This window comes from Cyprinus carpio, chromosome B1 (assembly GCF_018340385.1).
Source record: "Cyprinus carpio isolate SPL01 chromosome B1, ASM1834038v1, whole genome shotgun sequence".
NCBI classification, from domain to species: domain Eukaryota; kingdom Metazoa; phylum Chordata; class Actinopteri; order Cypriniformes; family Cyprinidae; genus Cyprinus; species Cyprinus carpio.
In genome coordinates, this window is record NC_056597.1 from 38,692,720 (window position 1) to 38,709,452 (window position 16,733).

At 37.5% G+C, this 16,733-nt stretch overlaps 4 protein-coding genes across 9 annotated transcripts in view; 2 read left to right on the forward strand and 2 right to left on the reverse strand.

The window, feature by feature from the left end:
- Positions 1-2,120, reverse strand: part of itsn1 (intersectin 1 (SH3 domain protein)) — a 39,965-nt gene extending 37,845 nt beyond the window's left edge. Inside the window, exon 1 of the mRNA XM_042717428.1 lies at positions 1,925-2,120. The gene's annotated coding sequence lies outside the window, so the exon portion shown is untranslated. The remainder of the gene's footprint in view (positions 1-1,924) is intronic.
- cryzl1 (crystallin, zeta (quinone reductase)-like 1) lies at positions 1,469-10,455 on the forward strand. 5 transcript variants are annotated; one of them, XM_042717423.1, is made up of 14 exons: positions 1,469-1,611; positions 4,059-4,137; positions 4,262-4,339; positions 4,525-4,597; positions 4,687-4,731; positions 4,815-4,883; positions 4,980-5,113; positions 5,842-5,953; positions 6,584-6,604; positions 6,782-6,880; positions 7,575-7,687; positions 7,823-7,928; positions 8,487-8,532; positions 8,712-10,455. In XM_042717423.1, exons 2-14 carry the CDS (start codon positions 4,075-4,077, stop codon positions 8,809-8,811), a joined length of 1,059 nt encoding a protein of 352 aa, XP_042573357.1. In that variant the 5' UTR covers positions 1,469-1,611; positions 4,059-4,074; the 3' UTR covers positions 8,812-10,455. The 5 variants fall into 5 exon arrangements, with proteins under 5 accessions (XP_042573357.1, XP_042573356.1, XP_042573361.1 ...); XM_042717422.1 differs by lacking the exon at positions 1,469-1,611 and adding an exon at positions 3,601-3,728; XM_042717424.1 differs by lacking the exon at positions 1,469-1,611 and adding an exon at positions 3,766-3,838.
- Positions 10,018-13,138, reverse strand: setd4 (SET domain containing 4). The gene is made up of 10 exons (XM_042717421.1): positions 12,877-13,138; positions 12,683-12,778; positions 12,558-12,595; positions 12,338-12,426; positions 11,702-12,131; positions 10,929-11,103; positions 10,757-10,838; positions 10,539-10,619; positions 10,253-10,376; positions 10,018-10,159 (listed from the first exon to the last, which is right to left on the reverse strand). Exons 1-10 carry the CDS (start codon positions 12,950-12,952, stop codon positions 10,028-10,030), a joined length of 1,323 nt encoding a protein of 440 aa, XP_042573355.1. The 5' UTR covers positions 12,953-13,138; the 3' UTR covers positions 10,018-10,027.
- Positions 13,139-13,217: 79 nt separating this feature from the next.
- cbr1 (carbonyl reductase 1) lies at positions 13,218-16,376 on the forward strand. Of its 2 annotated transcripts, none has more exons than XM_019109795.2 (4): positions 13,218-13,346; positions 13,447-13,745; positions 14,805-14,912; positions 14,999-16,376. In XM_019109795.2, the coding sequence occupies exons 2-4, from the start codon at positions 13,460-13,462 to the stop codon at positions 15,433-15,435; spliced, it is 831 nt and encodes a 276-aa protein (XP_018965340.1). In that variant the 5' UTR covers positions 13,218-13,346; positions 13,447-13,459; the 3' UTR covers positions 15,436-16,376. The 2 variants fall into 2 exon arrangements, with proteins under 2 accessions (XP_018965340.1, XP_018965347.1); XM_019109802.2 differs by having other exon boundaries at positions 13,235-13,346; positions 13,430-13,745.
- The last annotated feature ends 357 nt before the right edge of the window (positions 16,377-16,733 follow it).

Below are 16,733 nucleotides of genomic sequence, written 5' to 3' on the forward strand. Positions count from 1 at the left end.
TAATTATCTAGACAAAAAGCTGCTTCTGAGCCAACGATCGTACAAAGAGAAACAAATTTCAAAGTGAGCAGCAAAAGGGCAGCGCGCATATCAGCGGTGAACAAAAAAAAAAGAGCAGACCCACACACACACACAGCTGGCGTATCATCCATCCTGCTGTGACCGAGCGGTGCACAGTGGATTGCGGATCTCTTTTATCTCACACCCCAGACTAAATCTTTGCTGTACACCTGTGGGGGATGGGGACTAGAGAACTGTGAATCTATGGATGAAAGAGAGAAAGTGGCCAGATAAACTTGAGGTTGCAAAAAAACAGCCTCTAATGACTCATGAACTGAACGGCCTAACAATAAGCTCCTCTTGAGCCTGCACTTAAAACAGAGGCTTTCAAATGCTCCATTATCCTCATCTAAACAAGGCTGCAAGCGCCACAACGTTTACGTGAACATCACTTTCAGATAAAAGGCCATTTTCTGATTAAATTTTCATTGGAAAAAGACGTTTACATGCTCAACAGACGCTGGAATATTCCTGTATAAATGTAATAAGAACAAACTTTCGTTGTGTTTCAAAGGTCAAGTCTTGTAGAAGAATTCATATCACATGAATAAGTGTGACTAAAAGAAGACTAAAAGATGTCAAAGCGTGATCATCCATTCATACTCTGTAGGGTTGGAAATAATGAAGATGCTCTTTACATTTTATGCTGAATCCAGTCAACCCCTTAATTCTCACTCATCTGAGAGTTATGTAAAATAACAGTAACTATTTGTAAAACTAATAGTAAAAACTAATATAAATTGACATTCATTTATGGTGGGTATTCTGAATGTCCAAAAAAAACGATTTCAAGGTTTCTAGAAACCAGAGTATCGGTTTAATTAATGTGTTTATACTTTTTAAAATCACAATATGACCAACTTATGATTAATGTTTCAATATGTTTCAAACACATCTCCAATAATCAGGTTAATGATAGATATTTAGATCAATTTGAGTTCATTCAGATGCCTACATCTTTGAATATGTTGGTACATCCTAGCAACTAAAGATCTTGTATCAGTTAATGTGAGATCACATTTTAAAAGCATTTCTCAGGACGGCTGCCAAAGCAGGTTTTCCACTTTAGTCTTGTGATCAAGGAGTGCCTCTATAAACCAGGACCGAACCTGGTTTACAACCAGACTGACCCAGGCCAAATGGCTCCAGTTGCATCGTTCATAAGCTCTTGTAGACCACCCCCCAATCTGACAGTGTTTACACATGATAGTGGCTTTAAGACAAAGCACCCAAATCCACGGCCAGCCTGCACTACATGAACTGAGCTTTTTAATCACCTTCCTTCAGACACAATCACGGGATAATAACCTCTGCTTCTCCAGGCCAGCGTGAATACACGTGTGTACTGACTGCGCTGGAGAAGAAATGGGAGAGTCACAGTAAAAAACAACTATATGTAACGTATAGATGAGACCTGCAGCCATGTGTGGAAATGAGCTGAAGGAGCTGGGGGCATCTCCATCACACAGTTGGCTAACTCACTGTTACTACACCCTACATACAACACACATTACCTCAGCACTCTCAAGGTCCAGAGAGTCCACTATACCGGTGAGTTTTACCTCAGAAATCCAGCAACCGTTAGCCGTGTGCTAACTACACCAGTAAATCAGAGCCTGAGCTTTAGCTGCAATCTCTGCGTGGAAGGAGAGCTTACAGAGGCCTCCTTTCGCGAATAAACGACTAGATGGGGGTATTATTACAGTTACCGAGCCGAAAAGACCGTTGAGGTGACCGCTGCCTTGCGCTAAGCAGCATAGCGTTACTCGCGACGTAAATTCGCACGAAGCGCGCCCTGAAATGCAGCGGCCGCAGTCACTGTCAAAAAAAGGACAATCGGCCCGAGACAGACAAACACTCTTACCTCATCATTCAGTTTCCATTATATCCCCAGCACTGTGTGAGGGAACACGCTAGAGGAGCATGGGATGGCAGAAGGAGGACTCCTCTTTCCTTTTTTTTAACGTGCGAGATAAATTCCAGGGTTATTTCGTTGCTCCTTCTGGCTCCTCGTTTCTTCCCTTGCAGCTTCGCTAGTAGTGAAGTAAAAAGGGGGAAAAATGAAACGTGCGCACGTCATTCAGGCATCCGCGTCATCGCGTTTACTGCAGACAGGGGGCGCAATGCGGCCCAAACCTTAGCGAGTCAGTAGCGTCCTAATAGTCAACGTATGGACAACTATTTAGACAGTTTATAGATTTATAGATGCGTATATATTAGTGAAATGGAAATAAAAACAACTTTTTTTCTCCATACTTATAATCAAGTAGAAAACATTTTCTGTATTTTTATTTGTAATATTTCTACGGTTATTAAAGGGTTAGTTCACCCAAATTTTTATTAATTATAATAAATTTTATGTATTTTTATTTGTTTTTTTTTGTAATATTTCTACTATAGTAATTCGTTAATTCAAGCCAATGCGGTGTTAGAACCTCCTTTCATGATCACTAAATGAAAAGTAACAGTATGTGTTACCTTAAAGGATTCTGTTAATACGGTTATTAAAGGGTTAGTTCACCCAAAAATTTAAATTATGTCGTTAATGACTCACCCTCATGTCGTTCCAAACCCGTAAGACCTTAAGATCATCTTCGGAAGTAGTCCATGTGACATCAGAGGGTCTGTTAGAATTTGTTGAAGCATCGAAAATACATTTTGCTCCAAAAATAACAAAAATTATGACTTTATTCAGCATTTTCTTCTCTTCCGTCACTGCAGCGTCATGAATGCACTCACAACAGACCCGGAAGAGAAGAAAATGCTGAATAAAATTGTAATTTTTGTTATTTTTGTTATATTTGACATGTATGCAAGGTCAAAAAACACTTTCATTGCCTTATAATATGCATTTATTTTTTTACCTTACTTGCTCAACGACTCCCAAACGATTCGCTCAACGATTCATTTTTCCAAACCCCTCCTTTGTGTGACGCTCATCTGCGGTGATTGGTCCAACTGCTCTCATTTTCATTTTATCATAATTTTAATTTTATCATACCTGTATTTTCTGAATGAAGCGTTTTTTATGGGAGTGCTGCTTTGTGTACAGCGTTACCGGGGAAACCGCTATTTTTACCGCTCCAAAAGAAAGTGGGCGGACAATATGCTAATATTTCATGTTGACGTCAACATGAAACGGCTTGGGATTCGTTTTAAAAACGACTCGTTTCAATGATTCAGAGTCGAATATGCTTTTCTTTGTTTTGGGGTAGAATCATTTTTTTTGAGGGTTTATTTTTTTATGTAAGGTTTTGTTTGATGTTTTAATTTTTTTAGGGTTTTTTCATTCAATTGTAGTTGTGTCACACAATTTTGTTTACGATTCAGGCATTGCTAGCTCAGAAGGCTGAGCCCATCGACTTCTCAGGACGTTACTGCTGTGTTTTCATTTACATTTCATTCAATTATTTCATTATTTGTTTATTTTAAATTAATTGATATTATTTAGTTACTTCGGTCTCTATATTTTAGATTCACTGAGGATAAATATTTAGTGGAAATAAACAAGTGGTTATCTAACCTAATCCCTCAAACATCGGATTGTGCTCTGAGTGAGATGTTCTCGTTTCCCTTCTTTGCGTTTATATTTCTACTCCACCTACGTCACACGGGAGGAGTCACGTGCAGGAAATGAACGAAACACTACCGCAGTCGTCTGTATGTTGGTAGGTTCTAAAATACTGCATGCAAAAATATTATATAGCATAACATAAGAGGATATTATAACACCGATCTTGATGCTTTAAATAGAGAATCGCGATAGGAATATTGCAAAGTAAAACAAGTAGCTCAGTATGCAATCGTATTCTGCATTATTTGGATCTTATGTTCTTTAACTTGCACAGTTCATGTGCAAACTCACAAAAAATGTGGTTAATTTCTTTAGAGAGTGTTTTGTTATTGTATATTATTATAACAATAGTGTTAATACAGTATTTAATTCAGCTTGTTGCTTGTGTTAATCTTTCATTGGGCATTGATTTATCTGATTACAGAACAGCTAGAATTACCATGAAGGGACTTTACTGCAAGCCAGGAGACCAGGGTGATGTGAAGTTTGTCTCACAGGAGACGGTGAGAGTGCATGATCATGCTTTTGCATTTTCTGTTGCATGCATTTACATATCCACAGTTTACTGAAAAATCTGTAATAAGCAGTCCGTACTAATTGCTTGATGTCCGTTGTTTCCTTTCACAGAATGTTCCCACTAACATTGGCGACCATCAGGTCAAAGTTCAAGTGAAAAGCTGTGCACTAAGTCCAGTTGATTTTAAGGTAACTTAACAGTCAACAAGATCTTGAACAACATCTGGTGATTTGATGTGAACGACCTGCAGAAAAGCAACTGGATATATAATAGCAAATCTCAACGCATGTGTCTCATATGGACATTATGTAGGCAAAGATCACCCTCATTTCACTTCTATACTGAATATGTGCATTCGTGATCTGTTTTTCAGCTGTATGAGGACCTCAAGCTTGAGAAGGAACACGTCCCAGTCGGAAGGGAGATTGCTGGGGTTGTTCTTCAAGGTTTACATGACTTCTTGTATATTTGACACCATTACCATTTACCATCTAATCAAATAAATCTGATGTGATGCGATGTGATTATTTCCCAGTTGGACCCAAAGTGGCCTTTTTCCAGCCAGATGATGAGGTTGTTGGTAAGAACTTTATTAGACTCTCATTTTTATCAGAGTATGCTTTATGTGTGTATAATAAAATGAACATTTGCATGTCTTCTCAGGTATTCTTCCTCTGGAGGCTGAGCAGTCTGGCCTTTGTTCTGTTGTGGTTACTGATGAATATAATTTAGGTATTGCACACATTACATTATAGACAATAGTCCTACCTAGTTCCTTGAAGATACACTACCTTTTGTATTTCCCATATGCTTCTGTTTTAATAACAGTTCTGAAGCCTGAGAAAGTGAGCTGGTTTGAAGCAGCAGCAGTAATTAAAGACGGTCTCAGGGCTTACACTGCTCTGCACACACTGGCTCGGATGGCTGCGGGTCAGACTGTACTGGTGCTGGATGGGGCTGGTGTAGGTATCTGTGCAGAGGTCAAAAGGGCAACATCTTCCTGATGCGTGCCTCCTATTAGTATATACTCTACTGTTCAGATTTGGGCTTGGTAAGATTTTATTTTGGGGGGGGGGGTTAATACTCACCAAGGCTGCATTATTTTTTATTGAAAAAAAAATATTACAGAAATATTGTGGCTTTAATATTGTGAAATTTTATTACAATTTAAAATAACTATTTGAGATTTTAATATACATTTAAAATGTTATTTATCCCTGTGATGGCAAAGTTGAATTTTCGGCATCATTACTCCTGTCTTCCTTCAGAAATCATTCTAATGTGCTGATTTGCTGCTCAGGAAACATTTATTTTTATTATTATACATTTTGAAAACAGTTGTGCAGCTTAATATTTTTAGTGGAAATTGTGATGCTTTTTTCAGGATGGAAAGACAGAAAAAAATTAATAAAAATATTTTGTAACATAATATTTGCTGTCACTCTTAATCAATTTAATGCGTCCTTGCTGTATAAAAGTATTTAATTCATTTAAAAATAAAAACTGAGTGACTCCAAACTTTTGAACAGTAGAATATATTCTATATTCTGATATTTTGAAAATGGATTTTGTTGTTATTTAGCTATTTTCTCACATCAGAATCAACATAGTACTTCTACAAGCATTATTTGGTTCCCCCTTTTTAAAATCTCAAATCATTATCATTAACTTCTGTTTTGTGTGCATGCAGCCCTTTGGAGTTCTGGCCATTCAGCTCGCCCACTATCACGGTGTGAAAGTCCTGGCTACAGCTTTGTCTCCGGAGGACCAGAAGTTTTTGGAAGAGCTCCGTCCGAGTGTGGGTGGGTGCTGAAGTGAAGCATTGTGGAGAGGAATGACAGCCAAGACATTTTCCCCATAAAGTGTCAGTTTACGATGAAGTTCGAACTTGGTTTGACTAAGCGTTTCACTGGCAGTGTAGATTTATCAAACACTTGGCATGAGTTTTTCTTAAAAGCCCTGATAAACACCAAACAAACTGAAATGGAGAATGGAGCAACTCTCTTTTAATCTTCAGTTGTCATTTCTTGTAAAGTTTGATTTATTTCCTGAGCATATGAAAAGCATCACACTGGTATCATTTTATGTACAAGTGGGAAGTCTAAAATCTATTCAAGTCTAATCAAATGTACAAATCTCTAAGTTTGGATTGTTGCCGAAGGCATTTTCTCATATTTCAAAGATGTGTTTTAATGCTGGCAGTTCAAAGTTTCTAACCCCATCCTTTGCTCTGGAAATCAAAACTGATTTCATTTGTTGTAGATTTCTGTCTTTCTTTAAACTCACTCATATTGATTGCCAAGCATTTTCTGATAGTGCCTTTCTCAACTTTTCACTTCTCCCTTGAGCATCTTTTTGTGCTATTTCTTTCTTTGCTATTTGACTTTCTTTGTCATCTTGTTTCTTCCTTGTGCCACTTGCACTTGCTCAAGGTGTGCAGGAATCACTTTTGGGTAAGTTATTTATGGCAGCAGTCTCTTCCATAAGTATTTATTCAGGCTCTCATATTCACATAAGCCTCACTACAAATCTGTTCTTTGTGAATAGTCATTGGGTATTTTCACTCCCAGCTTGATATGCTTAACCGATGTTGATAAGATTTATTGTAAGCATTGTATATCCTCCTTCAGCTCGAGTGATCAGAGTATGGGACTCAAAGGAGGATTTGGTGGACTCGTGCCTTGAAGAAACTGGAGGTCTTGGAGTGGACATCATCATTGATTCAGGAGGTTTACCATCACTATATATGACTTTTTAACAAAGTCGTCTCATATGTGCTTTTAATTATTTATATTAATACTGATCTTCTGTCCATTAAGCAGTTGTGTTGCAATATCAATTTATTATTTAAATGCTGGGAATACATATTGTACTGTTCAAAAGTTTGGGGTTGGTAAGATTTTTAATGCTTTTGAACGAAGTCTCTTATGTTCACCGATGCTGCATTTATTTGATCAAACTACAGTAAAAACAGTAATATTGTGAAATATTTTTAATTTTGTTTTTATTTTAAGATGTTTTAAAATGTAATTTATTCTTGTCATGGCAAAGCTGAAATTTCAGCAGCCTTTATTCCAGTCTTTACTCTCACATGATCCTTCAGAAATGATTTAAATAGGCTGAAGAAACTTCTTATTTATTATGTTGAAAAAAGTTGCGTTGGTTAATATTTCTGTGGAAACATTATACAAATATGATACTTTTTTTTCAAAATTCTTTGATGAATAGAAAGTTCCAAAGAGCAGAACCCATTTGAAATTTAGTTTTTTGTAACAATGTCATAAAAGTACAGACCTTGCTGAGTAAATCTATTATTTTTATTTTAAAAAAATGTATTGACCCCAAATGTTCAAACGGCAGTCTATACATGTTAATTTTCAAAAAGCAGTCTCTGATTTTGAGCCTTTTTTTTTTTGTGATCAGTGAAACTCTTTGATGAAGAACCAGAAGCACAGAGGCATTGTCCACATAAACATGACCTCCTTACCCTTCTTTCAGTTGGAGGTCATTGGGTCACCACAGAACAACACTTACAGGTTAGCAACAGCAGCTTCTTCAAAACACAGCTCACTGATCTCTTTTTGTCCTTATATAAATCAATTATTGACTAGCAGAATCAATCTTTACACTTATATACATTTAATAAAATAATTTTTATCCTTTTTTCCAAGCTGGACCCTCCTGACAGCCACATTCTCTTCCTGAAAGCAGCATCTCTCTCGTTCCTTAACGACGAGGTGTGGACAACATCCCGTGCCAAGCAGGGCAGATATCTTCGTATCTTTTACTATAAACTACATTAATCTTTAACCAAACACTGTCTTCTGATTGGTCCGGTTGTGTTACAAACAATCCAAGTTTCAGCTTTGTTTATCAGCCTTGAAATATCAAATACTCAATGTTTCCAGCTCAGTCTAGTATCATTTATATTTATGTATTAAGCAGATGTTTTTATCTAAAGTGTCTTATACGGTAGAGACATTTTGTTTTGTGTGTTACTTGCCATGAAGGCAAGTCTCAACATAGACCCATCAAAATGACTCTGGGCCTTATTCTTTACACAAAACACTGCTTTACTCTCCAGTGGAATGAAGAAACGAGATCTGACTAGATGGTTTCAGAGCCGTTTTTTGTGAAACTGCTATATGTTGCAATGAGGTCACTGGGTTCCTGAGTGTGCATATGGCTAGTCCATGACAGTTTGATGTATTTGAGACCTGAGGGTTTTCTCCCAGTGTCCTCAGGCTACTGGAACGACCTTGTCCACAACATAAAGGACACATGGTTTCCTGTTTGTAACTGGGTTATCTGCCTTTAGTCTGCTCTCTCTCTCAGATATCCTGAAAGATGTGATGGATAAACTCTGCACAGGGACTTTCAGGTGAGGATGAGGAATAAACAGATTGTGTGTATGAGAGTCGGTACAAAAAGAGTAATAATTACCCAATTATGAACTTAAAACTGAATGTATGTGGGCTGTGTTTGTAATGCAGAGAGAGAAAGTGTGAAATCAGCTTTGCTGTGTGAATGCTGTTGAATTTGACTGTTTTCTCTGCACAGGCCACAATTGGAGGACCCTGTGCCTTTATATGAAGCTACCGTCTCCATGGAAATGGTACAAAGCAAGCAAACGAGGAAAAGAATAGCTGTCAAACTTTGAAGAGGCATCACAATGTGTTTTCCATAATTCTGCTAATTGAGTTGTTGTTATAAATCTTATGTTTTTTGTCAGTTGCACTTTTAATGGATTGTTGGTATTTAAAAACATGAATATTCTTTAAATGGAAATCAGGTCATTCCAAAAAACATGTATCTCAAAGCAAACAGTATTTACATTATACAAAAAAAAAAAAAAAAAGTGTGTGTGGTGTGTATATATAAACTTGAAATTATTTACATAAAAACATTTTTTCTTAGGAACTTTGGCCTAGTTATGACATGCTGTATATGTGATTTTCCCTTGTCAAGCATTCCCAATGGATTATTAACAGCACCATCTGATCCCATCTCTTTTGCCTATTAATATGGACAGATCTGTATAGAAAAGAACTGGATGATGCTGACCTAGAATTTGGCATCATTTTTGTTTAGAAGTATGCAGTTGATTATCAGTAGTCTCCGACCAGAAACACAGAATGTAGGTCATTTGCTTTCAATAGAAGATTTGTGTTTGTTAAGTTCTCATTGTCCTAAATGTCCCATCGTCTTCCTGTCCACCATATGCCCCAAACTGTCAATCTAGGAGAAAAACAATGATTGAAGCTTAGAAATCCCACACTGTGGAGCATTATATAGGGATATTTCAGCTCTCTTCGTTTATGCACCCGCAAGTTGTTCCAAATCTGTATGATGTTATTTCAGGGAACACAAAAGGAGATGTTGCTAACAAGTTCACACCGATCAATTCAAAGCAGTGAAAAGTGCAAATCAAACAACTGTTTTAATTTAGATTTTATATTTTTAGTTTATTTTAGCTTGAGCTTTATTAATTGATGTGCTTTTGACATTTTTATTTTATTTTTAGTAATTTTAGAACTTCAACTAATTTTTAGTTAGTTGGCCATCGCAGCATTTCTTGTTTCTAATAACAACACTGATAGAAAAGTGCAGCATGGACATTCTTCAAAAGGTCTCCTTTTGTGTTCCACAGTAGAAAAAGTCATAAGGGTGAGTAAATGACAGAATGTTCAGTTCTGAGTGAAGTATTCTTTTAAGTATTTTGGACTCCCTGCAGTTTTGGAGGTGATTCAGTTAAGAGCTTTAGCACAAAGCTGAACAATATCTGCTTGCTCTTGGCTTGTGTTTGAATCTTGGCAGTGACAGCATGAGGCTTCTGGTTCCTCGGTGCTCCGAATGCCCTACTGTTACCACAGTGACTACTGTCCCCAGAGGTTTTGAAGAACCACTCGTGTGTGTTCCAGAATCCTTTGCTCCTCTTGTCTCAGGCTCTCCACCACACACAGTTGTTCAAGGCGAGGCAGGTTCGCACCCTGTTTGAGCTGTGATAGCTGTACAAATGAAAAGACTCAGACTGTAAGTGGTTTCGTATCTTTAATTAGACACAGGCAGCATTAAGAATGAACAGATTTAATTAGACTCACCCTCTCTAGTGCCTTGACATTGTCATCATTGAGGTTATTGCAAAGCTTTAGGGCAGAGTGAATGCACCACTCTTCTCTCTCCCGGCTCACTGCTGCCCCCAAGAGGACACTCTTCCAACAAGAACTACAGACAATGCATTAAAGTCAGTTTTGAATGTATTCAATGGCATAAATGGCATAAAATAAACTATATGCAAGTGAAAGCAATAAAAATGACAATTTTTGCATTATCATGCAGTCAAATTCCATGCGTCCAAATAATGTGTTTGGGATGGTAACTTCTCACTATTGCTCAGGTTTCAAGGACAGCAGTCTCAGTGCAGTCATCAGTCGCCAGGAAGGGCCATCCATCCCAAACGTCAAGTTTCTGTTAAAGAGTGAAAGCATATGGAACTTAATTTTTGTTGTGAATTTAAGTCAGTTTAAAATGACCTTATATCATGAACTGCAACATTACATATAAAATTTTAAGAACAACAGCGTGCAATATTTTATATCACTTACCTTAAAAAATCGTTGTCCCTTAGGTAAAGTAGTTTTTGTGTTAGCTGTTTGTCTTTTTCATCTAGACATATTTTTAGAGTTCCTACAATAACAACAAACAGCGATTAATGCAGTTCCATAGTATTTAATATTTGCATGTAGAATATTTAATATTTGTATGTATTTTCCTTACCTATATCAACATATACCACACTGTGGGGGTTACCAGAGGCAACAAAGCCATATTCCAGAAGTAGTCTGTTATTATCATGAGGGCCATAATTGATGAGTGCTTGCTGGAACTTCTTACAGCCTTGAACACTTTTAACTTCGTAACAGCGAGTTTGTTTGTTGAAGCCAGCTTCAACCTGCACAACAAGGAAAATTTATAGTCTTTACTTATGACTATGCAATTTTATTGTTTTATTGTTAAGAAAGTACACTACCATTCAAAAGTCAGTTGTTTTTTGGAAAGAAAATAATACTTTTACTCAGTAACATTAAATTGATAAAAAATGACAGTAAAGACATTTTTAATGTTACAAAAAAATAAATAAATGAAATAAATGTTGTTCTTTTAAACTTTATATTCATTCAAGAATGTATCATGATCTAAATAAAAAAATATTAAACATTACAACTGTTTCCAATACTGATAATAATAAGAAAATATGTTTTTTTTGTTATGTTTGGAATGATTTCTGAAGGATCATGTGACACTGAAGACTAGAGTAATGATGCTGAAAATTCAGCTTTGCATCAAAGGAATAAATTAACTTTTAAATTATATTCAAATAGAAATCAGTCATTTTCAATTGTGATAATATTTCACAATATCACTGATTTTACTGTATTTTTTAACAAATGAATGCAGCCTTGGTGAGCTTAAGAGACTTCAAAAATCTAATTTGTTTTTACAGACCTTGAACTTTTGAACAGTAGTGTATTTCTGTTAGGTGCTCTTACTTGTACATTAGGACAGTGGTTCAACAGGTCCAGGTACGGTGCAAGCGCATAGATATCCTTCTCCCTGGAGAGATAGTCACTCTGGTCATGCTCCATGTACACCGTACGCGTATTAATGCTACACCAAGCCCAGCGCAGTGCATCCTGGGTAAACAACTCCTCTGTGGGCTGGGTGAAGAGTGGCTGGAGGGAGCGGAAAAACATCAACGAAGAACAGTAGAGTTCCTGAAACTGTTCTTTCTGCTCAGTGGCTTTCTTCTGGAGACTCCTCGGCAAAAGGTCAATGATGTCATCAGACAAGTACACAGGGCATGTGTAGGTCTTTGGGAGGATATTAATGTAGGGACTCCACTCCGACGCATCTCCACGATGTCTTTCAGCAATCAGGAAACAACAAAGAGCAAGAAGAGGAGATACAGGAGGATGCCATCTACAAGTAGAAAGAGAGAGAAACCAAAAACAAATTCACTTTATTGATCCTTCATGGTCCATTTCAAAATCTAATAGCACAACAGTATGTATGTATGTGTATTTATATATGTGTGTGTGTGTATGTATGTATATATATATATATATATATAAGAGATTGATTTTTAAAAATATAATGTAATACAATATAACAATCAGTCCAAATACCTTTTTATATAGTCACCCATGTAACTCTTTAGAACTGTCTCGGTGGTCAGTAAGCATTTTTCAGGCAGGGAAATCACACAGTTTTTGGCCTGCAAAGGTAACAAACATATTTTCATAGTGGTTTCAGATTTTGGACCTATGCACATATGCATGCATGCACACACACACACACACACACACACACATACATATGCCCACACAAGTTCATACAAATAATTACCTTGATAGTTTGATTTGTCATAAGCCCTCTTCCAGTATCTAAGGGGGAGAAAATATAAGAGTTAGTAACTACTACGTGTGAAAATGTATTATTCAAGCTCTCTACCACTGAAACTCTCTGCTTGCCATGGAAGCTGACAGGGATGAGAGACTGCGAGCTGAATCCTTTCTGTTTCAGCCATCTCCTCAAAAGAACAAACTGGGCTTCGTGAGTCAGAGTCACTACAGGATTAAAATACAAATAAAACATTCATTTAAACTTACATTTAAATACTATACTACAAAGTTACAGTGTATCAGCATAGAAACTGACTAGCTACCTTTGTACTCATCCTCGTGTTTTTTCCGTCTTTTTTTCCTCGCTCTTCTCCCAGCGCGGCAACCAGGTTTATTCATCTTAAAGTTTCCACATAACAGCGCTATCTAAAGCTTATATCGGGAGTAATGTCATTCTATACCGCAGTTAGAAACAAAATACACATCCACATGGTCAAAAACACAGCCGGATCACGTGCTTCAGGCGTCGTTACGTCACTGTCTTCGAACTAATCGCAGTACGTAGTACAAAAAAATTAAATAAACATTTTCGCAAAATAAAATACCCCTTTTAAAAAAGCTTTACAGCTCATACCTGTTGCTATATCAGCAAGCAAACCTTAATGCACATGAAATAGATATCGAACAGCAACGCTTTATACAAGCGTATTCCTCCGCGCATGCGCAGTAAGTAGCAACGCACACCAAAAACAGCCAAACCCAAAAGTGATTTGATCACCGCGGAGTAGAACAGGTACGAGTTTTCTTTTAATCATGCATACGTTTCCCAAATGCATTTAATGCTGTTTATGTCACGGAATATGGTCTTATTTTCAGCTTCCTTCCCCCTGCAGACACATCGCAGCAATGAGCAGCAGTAAAGTGGCTCTGGTCACCGGTGGAAATAAAGGCATCGGGTTCGCAATCGTGCGGGCAATGTGCAAGGATTTCGCCGGAGACGTGTACCTGACAGCTCGGGATGTCGGTCGAGGAACCGCTGCGGTGGACAGTCTGAAGAAGGAGGGGCTGGCACCGCTCTTTCACCAGCTGGACATCAACGACCCCGACAGCGTCCGCTCCGCGCGGGACTTCTTCACTGAGAAGTACGGCGGCCTCGACGTGCTCGTCAACAACGCGGGCATCGCCTTCAAGAGTAAATCATTTATTCAGAAATCAACACTCTGAACCCATTCATTACCACTGAAGTGAAATTACCGAACCTACACATAGAGGCAATAAAAATGCTCATTTTAGAGAAACATTTCAAACGGCACTTAGAAGCTTTTGCACCTGAACTCTGTACACACACACACAAATATTATGTATAAAAAACTGATTTTCTACAGTTAAAAACATAACAAAGGTAGTTAAAATCCAATGCATGGAAGGCAGATTGGTAGCATCTGGTGAGAGAAATAACAAAAATCAATCATATATAGTATAATGGTTAAACTACCAGATGCCTGAATAATATATAATTATCCCAACAAATATGTGACCCAGTACCACAAAACCAGTCGTAAGGGTACACTTTTTGAAATTGAGATTTATAATAAAGGAATAAATAAAAATAAATAATAAATTATGAATAAATACATTTTTGAATAAATAAGCTTTCCATTGATGTATGGTTTGTTAGGATAGGACACTATTTGGCCGAGAAACAATAACAATGCATATAATACCAGTGGAACGTTTTGATATATTTACGGTGGGAAATTTACAAAATATCTTAATGGAACATGAACTTTGCTTAATATCCTAATGATTTTTAAATGATTTATAAATCGATCATTTTGACCGATACAATGTATTGTTGGGTTTTTTTTTAAAGTTTAAATGTGTTGTTTGTTACTGGTTTTGTTGTTCAGGGTCATATGTGTATTGCCTAGATACTTATAAGAATATTTTCAGATGTAATTTCTTCATTTTATTAGGCTTGCATTTGTATATATATTTAAAGATGATCAAAAAACTACTTGATTTTAGCTGATCTTTAGATTGTACCCCTAAACATGGCTCTGTATTTAGTATGTTTTTGCATTTTCCATTAATTTCAAATGGTGGCTTTTTCTAGTCACATCCATGCTTTTTGTTTTCATATAGCAAGTCCCACAAAAAGATCACAAGGAGTGTTAAGATGCTGTCATAAATTTATCTACTGTGTTATGTGTAATAAAAACATTAACAATGCTTTATTTCTTCATGGCAGTGGCAGACACGACCCCCTTTGGCATCCAAGCAGATGTGACGTTGAAGACTAATTTCTTTGCTACTAGAGATATGTGCAATGTGTTCCTGCCCATTATCAAACCAGGAGGTAAGTCATGTCAGTTACACCTTGCAGAACCTGCTTGTCTGGTGATTCTCTTTTCTTCCCACAAACACTCCTATTTCTTTTTCTAGGTCGGATGGTGAATGTCTCCAGCGTAATGGGCTCGATGGCTTTAAGCCGCTGCAGTCCAGAACTCCAAGCCCGTTTCCGAAGCGATGACATTACAGAGGAAGAGCTAGTTGGGTTGATGGAGCAATTCGTCCGTGACGCTCAGGAAGGGGTTCACGCAGAGCGAGGTTGGCCTAGCACTGCATATGGGATCTCCAAAACTGGCCTCACCACCCTGACTAGAATCCTGGCCCGAAATCTGACAAAAGAGAGGCCTGGAGATGAGGTCCTATGCAATGCCTGCTGTCCGGGATGGGTCAGGACTGACATGGCTGGACCAAATGCAACCAAGTCACCAGATGAGGGCGCCGTCACTCCAGTGTACTTGGCTTTGCTGCCTGCAGGGGCTAAAGAGCCCCATGGGCAGTTTGTTTCAGAGAAGAAAGTGCAGCCATGGTGAGAGCTAGAAAAAGGAATGGTGTGTGTTTGTGTTGCAAAGCTGGAGTCAAGTTCAGACACACCAGAGTGAACCATCAAGATTTAGACTAGGAAGTTTTGGGCTGTATTCAGACTGAACCCTTGAGAAAAGACTTCTGGTATTCCAAAAAAGTTACAATAGGCATTGAGTACTTCATTTTTGTAAATATTACACAAAAAGCTTTAAAATTTGATCAAAGTTTTGGTGAATTGACAAATTGAATATCAGCTAACAACCAAAAATGATGTGGTGTTAAAGGAATAGTTCACCAAAAAAGTGGAAAATTGCAGAAAATGTACTCAACCTGAGGTCATCCAAGTTGTAGGTGAGTTTGTTTGTTCATTTAGAAATTTAGCTTTACATCACTTGCTCACCAATGAATCCTCTGCAGTGAATGGGTGCCGTCATGATGAGAGTCCAACAGCTTTATGTTTATTACAAACATGTAGCTTTTCAAGATTGATCAAGAATTGATGGACTGGAACCATGTGCATTACTTGAGGATTATTGTGATGTTTTATAAACTCTTTGGACTCTCATTCTGACGGCACCCATCCGCTATAGAGGATCCATTGGTGAGCAAGTTGATGTAATGAAACATTTCTCCAAATCTGTTCTGATGAAGAAACAAACTCATCGCCTGAAGGTGAGTACATCTTCAGCAAATTTTCATAATTCGGTGAACTATCCCTTTAAGATCGAGACCTATAGTTTAGAACTCCTGCTTGTGTGTTAAATATTTGAAGATGCAAAATGCACAAATACAAACATTTAATCCCAAATTCATCATTAATTTTGCTCAGTTGATTGTAACAGTCATCTTGTTGGGTTCAGACTGATGAGTGTTGTACCTATAAAAAGAAATGTAATTAATCTGGAAAAGAAAACTGAACTACAAAAATAAAATTCCATGACATTTCTCACCTAGTTGTATTGCTTCTTCTTGAAATGCATTTGATGAATAAGCACTGGTTTGGAAGAGGCCACTGAATATCCAGCATCCTCTCCATGTCTGCAGTACAGTATATCCACTGATATTTAAAGTACCTGCTTAAAATAAGAAGTAAATAAAGATGTGTCAGGTTACACATTCACACCAGCATTTATTGCTCACAACAATATGTGAGGAACCCCTTTAGAAGTCTCAGCGGATGCATAGCTGGAGTGTGAGCAGGGTGTGCGCTGTATCTGGACACAGACTGCAAAAGCTTCTCAGTAAGTTAACAAACACTTCTCTGCAGCTTTCCTCAATATCTAACAGATCTTTCAGCAAAAATGGC